This window comes from Orycteropus afer, unplaced genomic scaffold (genome assembly GCF_000298275.1).
Source record: "Orycteropus afer afer isolate SDZICR_OR568_19922 unplaced genomic scaffold, OryAfe1.0 scaffold00023, whole genome shotgun sequence".
NCBI classification, from domain to species: Eukaryota; Metazoa; Chordata; class Mammalia; order Tubulidentata; family Orycteropodidae; genus Orycteropus; species Orycteropus afer.
The window spans coordinates 7,141,055-7,150,060 of record NW_006921610.1 but is presented as its reverse complement, the minus strand read 5'-3'; the positions used below and the strand labels follow the sequence as shown (position 1 = coordinate 7,150,060).

The window sequence follows — 9,006 nt, the reverse complement described above, 5'->3', positions numbered from 1 at the left end:
CCCAAGGCCTATTACTGCAAGGCCAGACATGCTGCCTCCCTCCAGCCCTTTCACCAACTGTTCCTCCCAAAGCACCCACCACCTCTCTCCTGGGTTTGATAATCCGCTGCAGTAGCCACACAGAACTCACAGATTATGAAGTTTATTAGGGAAGCACCAGGCTACAATTTGAGTTCAGGAAAAATGCTCAGTCTCTCTCCCCAGCCCACCATCTCTCAGCCAAGTCTCTCACAGTTTCTCCCCCAGCAATGCATGTCCCTCAGTGTCTTACTCAGCAATGATATCTCTTGCGTCTCTTTCCCAGCAGCATGTGTCTCGTTCAGGGGCGGGTGTCTCTTTCAGCAGCACATCTTCCTTAACCAACAGTCAGAGAGAGAGTTCTGCCTCTAGGAGGCCTCCTTTTGAGCCCAGCAGAGTGGTCAAACTAGCCAATCATATCATCAGAACTCTAAGCACCTGAGAGGGTGGGCACCTCCCAGAACATTGTTTTGTGCCACTCCCAACAGAAATACTCCAGGTGGACAACTTTAGCAACCAGGAGCTCCTCAGTTGCTCATAGCAAATCCCACCTTGGAGTTTACAAAGACTTATGGGTAAAAAAGTCACACTAAGTAATTTACTACACCACACCTTGACAACCTTGAAATTTTGAGAAAAGCCATAAAAGACTTGTTCCATTTTATAAGAAGAAAAATACTAGAAATAATAAGATGTATTTAATATGTTATGAATTACATGTCAAATCAAGAGAACTGTTTAATTTTCTTTGGGTTAAAAATTTGTATGAGTGTCAGAATGTTTTCCTTGATATTAAACAAGAATTTTTTCTTTTTTAATTCCTAAATCGGCTACAGCTTTCTTTAAAGCTAGCATCGTGGGTTTCACCTGAGAATTTACTCCACTTACATATAAAACACAAAAAACTAAAGCCATTGCTGTCAAGTCTATTCCAACTCATAGTGACCCTGAAGGACAGAGTAAACACCTGCCCCATAGGGTTTCTAAGGTTATAAATCTCTACATGAGTGGCTGGTGAGTTCAAACTGCTGACCTTTGATTAGCAGACAAATGCTTAGCCACTGTGCCACCAGGGCTTCTTCCATTTATCTATAGAGTTTTATTAATATTCAGATATTTAGAAGCTTAATAATCTTGGTATGTTCTTGACATATCCTAACTATATGCTTTATTTTCCTATTATATCTCAGGATTCTTATATCTAAAGTTCTTTTCTTGCTAAGGATTATAGTCATCCATTTTCATCAATAAGATGTAATATCCAGTCTTCTTTGAAATAAGATTATCTTTATGTTTAGAAATATTCTGTCTAAAGGTTTTTTGGAGTGATTTTAATTTGTTTTGCTTTACTTTTGTAATGAATTTTCATCAGTAATAAGTTAGCCAGAGCTATTATTAAGATTTATCATCTACAGATGATAAATAAATTTGATGACATCCTGAAGGGGCTTGCAATAAACCAAAGGCCAGTTTTTACCAAAAAAGATCCATGGAAAGGACTATGTCAAATATTTGGGTATGGGTTTCTAAATGGCATTGCTTATACCACTGAACCAAATCAACATTTCTGGAACTCTTGTGCAGAAGCTAATGGACACATGGACTACTGATCTAGCACAAGTGAGATAATTTTTATGTGAGAGAAATTTTGTCTCAGTAGGAAATTATGACAAGCCTGTCTTGGTCCTCTAGTGCTGCTGTAACAGAAATATTACACAGATGGCTTAACAAACAGGAATTTACTCTTCTACTGTTTAGGAGGCTAGAAGTCTGAATTCAGAGTGCCAGTTCGAGGGGCTGGGTGAATGCCCCTCAACCTTGGGCTTAAGCTCAGCCTCTTGTTCCAGACCCACTGGAGCTGGGGGTTTCTTCTGATCCATGAAGTTACTGGCTGCTGATGCTGACAAACCCAAGAATGGCAGGTAAAATGGCACAATCTCAAGACTGGCATATGATACGGCAGGTCACTAGGTCAAGTCCAGGAATTGGAGATAAAGACTCAGCCAAATGCAGGATACAAAATGTGCCAAAAAACTAGATACCTTTCCCAAAGATTCTCCATATGTACTGGAAACAAGCTACATCCTGAAGGTAACTCCACTTCAACTACTTAGCTGCTCACAACAGATTCTACCATGGAAGTGATAACAATCTCATCATGGGGAATAACTACATCCAGCTGCCAAGCCACTCAAAAATGTGACCAAATCAAGCTGACACACAACATCAACTACCACAGGAGGTGGTGATATTTTATTGTTTATAACTCTTATTTTAGTATAAATTATTTAATTATAAAATTATATAATTTAATTTTTTAATCAAATGATCCTTTATTGAAATATTTCCCTTTGCAGTTCTTAGTTACCTGAGTATTCCACCATATCATGGTTGATGTCACCTGTGATGTCATGAGGGTGGTGGCCGTCAACACTGCAGCCCACAGATTGGGCAGTTCCAATAATCTCTTTAATAATTCTAGAGCGTTTTCTGGATAAATATCTATGCTGTGTCTCTCAGATAATATTGACAATGACATCAAAAATGATGTTTCCACTGTATTTAATATTTTTCTGCTTTCTATCTCTGTGTTGTTGCTTGAGAACGCTGATGATCAGGGTAGAGGTAGAAGGTACCACCTCCATCTGGGCTTGTGTGTTCTGAATGTTCAATTTCACCTTGATCTTTAAATGTTTCTCGTCACTATTTACCTTGGCAGTGTTAGCACCAACCTTTTTTGGAGGCAGATCCTGGAAGTTGATCTTGTGGGCTAGGGTGGGCATGAATCCAACTTCCCTACTGGTCACCTCATGTACAAGGCTGATCTCATTGGGATTGAACTTGGGTGGCCTGGCAAAGGCAGATGGTGTCAGATCAAACTGGATGCAAGATGACAGGAGAAGGTTGCACAAAGTCTCCTCTGAGCCTCCTCGTCTGAGAGATTTATTTCAATTTTTAGTAATAGTTATGCTTAACAACTGGCTCACAAAATCTCTGAAATTTAAGAATCAACCCTTGTGAGACAGTACATGCCAATTCTAGCATATCACTGCCTCTAATGCATAATAACATGCTAACTAAAATTGACTACAACAACAACAAAAAAAAACATAACACTATGAGAGTTTATTATCTCCCAAAAACCACTAAATGAAGTGGTATAGTATATATTATTATTTTTTTTTTTTTATCAATGAAGATTTCATGATTCAAAGATATCTCAATTTTTGGTCTACAAAGTAAGAACTGCCAAAACATTATCATCTGAGTCTTAATCCACTGTATTTCCCAATATGCCTTTCTAGAACTTTCCTAGAATAAGAGAAATGAAATGGAGGGCTATTTTCATGAGAAGATTTTAATCATTGTTGTATCCATGTTATCAATTCTTAAAATTTGCCCAAGCAAGCCTATACTGATTGTGTAGCTCATTTATTTTTATAATGTATTTTACCCGATATATCTAAAATATCATTTCAACATATAATCAACAGAAAAATATCTTTTTTTCTTTGTACCATGTCTTTAAAATCTAGTACATGCTTTACACTTTGAGCACATTTCTATTTAGATACTAAATTTTCATTGGAAATACTTGACCCGTGTCTAAATTTCCTAAAGTTTGCAGTTCAGAAATACAGATTCATATACTCAAGTTGTTTCAAATACACTTGAAAGTTTTCTAATAAATGAAATGATTATCGGTTTTGAAATTAAAATTAAAATTATAAAAGCAAGTAAAATGATTTCTTTTTAATAATGAGACTTGTGATATTTTTTTTCCACACAGCTTCCTGCACTATCAACTAATAAACATTCATCAAGCATTTATCTTATAAGTAGCCATAGTGGCACAATGGTTAAGCATTCAGCTGCTAACCAAAAGTTTGGTGATTTGAATGAATCCAGCAACTCTTTAGGAGAAAGAGCTGGCCATCTGCTCCCATAAAGATTATATCTTAGAAATTCTTATGGGGTGGTTCTAATCTGTCCCACAGGTTGCTATGAGTCAAAAACAGACTCAATGGAACTCAAAAACAGCCCTAACACTTACCTTATATTCCAAAAAGAATGTATTTTTTACTCTAACCTTAAGAAGCGTTCCACTCTTGTTGATCCCCCAAAAGGTAAATCATAAAGTAGGTCAACTTTGCCCTATAAAATAAAAGGTACTAATATTGAGGGTAAAGGAGAAAGTCTACCAAGCTGGAGAAGCTCAAGAGATTTTGCTTGATGTAGGAGAGAGTACTTGAGTGAGACTTTTTAATATGGGCAGTTGGCTATCCACAGAGGTGAGAGAAGGCATCTCAGACAGGATGCTACTTCTTCACTTCTTCTTGTACCTGTCTGTTTGGGAATTTCATTAAAACATGACCTCATCACACTTACCTGATGTCTTAATGTGACTGTTCACATATTTCTCATCAATGACAAAATACTAGCTCTGAATAAACTTGGTTTGCCTACGGAGTTGTATGGATGCAGGTAGATTTTGTTTTCCTCACTTACTTTCACCTTTTCTATTACCTATTGCTTATTCTGAGGAGCTCTGGTAGCACAGTGCCTAAGGCATTTGATGGCTAACCAGAAGTTTGGTGGTTCAACCCACCAGCTGCTCTGCAGAAGCAAGACTGGACAACCTACTTCCGTAAGGATTTACCACCTTGGAGACCCAATCAGAGTCACTATGAGTAAGAATTTACTTGATAGCAGTGGGTTTGGTTTGGTTTGGTTATTGCTTATTCTGGGAAATATTTGCTTCTACATTTTTTTTAAAAGTTTTCCAACAAAATGATAAATGTGAACAATCAGATCCCAATATTCTCTTGTCTATATTTTCAATCCACCAACAAACATCATTTTTGTTCTTTTGAAGAATACCTCCATTGCTTGCTTCAGTGTGTTTCTACTGATAATGGATTCTTTCTGTTTGTGTTTTATCTGAAAGTGTTTTCATTTTGACTTCATTTTTTAGAAAAATATTTTTACTGATAGTAATATTCTAAGTTAGTAGTTTTTTTTTGCTGTCATTACTGAAAATGTATTCAATTGTTGTGATGGTTCAGGTTGTGTGTCAAGTTGATTGGGCCATGAGTCTCAGTGGTTTGGCACTTAGGATATAGTCATTCCTCATGATGAGATCTGATACAATGTAATCACTTCCATGATGAGATCTTCTATAAGCAGCTAATCATTTGAAAGTGAGTTTACTCAGGGGTATGTCATGCTTCCAATAAATATGAATGTTCTGCCAAAGCTGTCTGGCTTTTTGCTCTATCTGGATCATGCACCTAACTTATCATCATCTGACCTCTGGTTCTTTGAATTTGAACCAGCAGCCTGCCATTTTACCTGCCAATCTTGTCAGCTATGTCAGCCTCTACAGCTATATGAGTCAAGAGAAGTCACTAACCTGACATCTGACCCACAGACTTGGGACTTGCCAGCTTCTACAACCATGCAAGCCGTCTCCTTCAGATGATATCTGTATCTATATATTTATATCTGTTATCTGTCTTTCTATCTGTGCATCTATCTATCTATCATCTATCTAATCTCACTGCTGATGACCCATTCAACTCATAGCAAACCCTCCTTGGATTTCCAAGGCGGTGTCTCCCCAGAATTAGGTTGCCCAATCTTCCCTCTGAGGAGTGGCTGGGGGGTCTGAACCACCAACCTTCTAATTAGTAGCCAAATGCCATAGGCACTACACCACTGTGTTAGACTGGGTTCTCTGGAGAAACAAAACCAGTAAAGCTTATATAGAGAAAGAAACAGAAATTTATCTTAGGAAAATGGCTCATACACTTATAGAAGCTGGCAAGTCCAAAGTTCTTGGATCAAACGTCAAGCTGGAGGCTTTTCCCAACTCTCACACCTTCAGGGGCTGAGGAGCTCAAGGTTGGCAGGCAGTATACTGGCTGTTGACTCCAAAGAATGACGAGTCCAAGATCTCCAGGCGGAATGGTGAGTTGTTCACTCACAGACAGTTGTAGACAGCACAACAGAATCCCGATCCACAGAAGAGTGTCTCTTTTCCCAGGATGTCCATAAATATACTGGAAGCAGGCCACACCCCTAAGGAAACTCCCTTTCAATGGATTGGCTGCTCAAAACATATATATCTGATCCCATCATGGGAATAACCACATCACAACTGCTTAAACAACACAGAATTGTGGTCCAGCCAAGTTGACACACAGCTCCAACTATCACAACCACCAAAAAAAATCACTGCCATTGAGTCAATTCTGACTCATTGTGACCCCTCATTGAGTTTCTGAGGCTATAAAACTTTATGGAAGTAGTTTGCTCCATCTTCCTTCCAGCAGAGCAGCTGATGGGTTTGAACCACTGACCTTCTGGTTAGCAGCCTCTGGCCTTATCCACTATGCCATAGATATGTATATCTATATCTATATATGGGAGCTCTGGTAGCCTAGTGCCTAAGGCATCTGACTACTAACCAGAAGGCTGGCCATTCAAACCTACCAGCCACTCAACGGAAAGAAGGTTGGGCAATCTACTTCCATAGTGATACCACCTCGGAAACCCAAGGAGGGGTCGTTATGAGTCAGATCCTACTCCACAACACATAACAACAACAAGAACAACAATATCTATATATACATGTGTATATGATTAAATGTCAACTAATTCTTTTTGGTACAGTGATTCTGTATTCCCTCCATCTTCTTTTGATGCTTCTTGTGTCTTTCACTTTTTGGCCTCTTGAATCCTTCAATATTGCACCTCGAGGCTTGGGTATTTTCCTCCAGTTCTTTACAGTTGAGAAAGGCTGAGCGTGTTCTTCCCTTTTGGTTTTCTAACTCCAGGTCTTTGCACATTCCTTTATAATACTTTACTTTGTGTTCTTGAGCTGCCCTTTGAAATCTTTTTCAACTCAATTCATTATTTCTTCCATTTATTTTTACTTCTCTACTTTCAAGTGCGAGTTTCAGAATCTTATTTTACAGATAAAGAAATTACATCACAGAAAGATTAAATTGCCTATAATCTTATATAGAGCAAGTATAGAGTCTAGATTTGAACCCAGACAATCAGTATTGAGACTCATACTTTTAACTATATGTTATCTTACCACAAGATAGAATGGACTGTTCTACACTTGGGAAGAAAACCACAGGGTAACCTCAAAGAAAAATGATAAACCTTCACATCAAAATAAGAGGACCAGCATAAAAATTCAGCAAAACTAAAACAATAGCAATGATGGAAGTGATAGCATGATTCAAAAACAAAATGAGCTCAGCATAGAAAATTATATGGAACAAAGAAATTGACACAATGAAAAAACACATGACAAAAATGACAGCAACAAATTCATATTCGCTGTTAGTTATATATCTGGCAAGGGACTTATCTCTAAAATTGATGGAAAATCCCAATACTTCAACACCAAAGGAATTAACAATCCAATTGAAAAATGGGCAGAAGACATGAATAGACACTTCACCAAGGAGGATACTCAGGTGGTCAGCGAATACATGAAAAGATGCTCACAATCATTGGCCATCAGAGAGATGTAAATCAAAACAACAATGAGATATATCGTCTCACCCCAGCACTGATGGCAAGGTTCAATGAGACAGAAAATAACAAATGCTGATGGGGATATGGAGTGATTGGGACTCTCATACACTGCTTGTGTGACTGTGAAGTGACACAACCATTGTAGAAAGCAATATGGTGATTCCTTAGAAAGTTGGAATTGAATATACCATTGAACCCAGCAATCCCATTACTAGGTATATATCCTAGAGAGGTGAGAGCCAGGATAGGAACAGAGACAATGCATGCTCATGTTCATCACAGCACTATTTACAATAGCAAAAAGACAGAAACAACCTACATGCCCACCAGCAGAAGAGTAGATGACCAAACTATGGTATATACACATACTGGAATGCTATGCAGCGCTAAAAAATAATGTAGAGTTGGCAAAACACCACATAATATGGATGAACTTGGAAGACATTATGCTGAGTGAAATAAGTCAACACAGAAGGACAAATACAGTATTAGTTCATCATTGGGGAGGGTCAAGGAAAGTTTATATATGGAGGGAAACTTTCTTTGTTGGCTGCCAGAGGTGTGAGGGGAGGGGAGCGAACACCAAAAAAAAAAAAAAAAAAAAAATGCATTGACCCATGTCACTTCAGTTTTGTGTATTTCCCTGTACATAAATTATATTTCAATGAAATGCATTAAAAAAAAACAACTATATGTTGTCTTTTCTCTCAAATGAGATGCAAACATAATTATGTTTGTTGTTTCAGCTCTTTAGGTTTTAAGGACAAAAGAAAAATATTCATACTTTTATACTTCACTAATAAAATTCAAATGATATATACTGAACCAGAAACAAGACTCTCATGGAAATTCAACAACAGTATTGCTGGACTGCAAACTAAAAAGATAATAGTTCCATACCCAAGGCACTATTTGTAATTTGAATCTAATTATAAGAAATCATTGGACAAATCCAAACTGAGAAACATTCAAAAAAGAATTGATTTCTTTTTTTCAAAAATATCAATTAAGGAAACAGAAAGAAAGTCTCAGAAATTGCTTCAGCTTAAAGGACACAAAGGAGACAAGATAATGCAATGTAATGCATGACTTTGGGTTCTCTGTTGCCATGAAAGTCATTTTTGGGACAACTTATGAGATCTGAGTAAGGTCTGTATGTTAGATAATATTAAGAGATAGATGTTAATTTCTTAATTTTGATCACTATACTATGGTTATATAAAATACATCTTTGTATATAGGAAATACACACTAGCTATCTAGGGGTGAAGGGGCATCAAGTTGCAGCTTACTGTTAAATGACTCAGAAAAAAGAATATATAGGCAACTAAATGAAAGAAAAGGGAGTAAGACACACACACACACACACACACACATATTTACACCAAAAAAAAAAAAGGTAGAAAATCTAAACTGATCCATTACAAAGGA

At 37.4% G+C, this 9,006-nt stretch overlaps 1 protein-coding gene across 1 annotated transcript in view; it reads right to left on the bottom strand.

Moving 5' to 3' along the window:
• LOC103192049 (60S ribosomal protein L12-like) overlaps positions 1-9,006 on the bottom strand; it is a 72,856-nt gene that overhangs the window by 12,398 nt on the left and 51,452 nt on the right. The window contains 2 exon segments of the mRNA XM_007934959.1: positions 2,387-2,952; positions 4,109-4,173. Of these exon segments, the coding sequence (XP_007933150.1) occupies positions 2,387-2,952; positions 4,109-4,173 (631 nt within the window).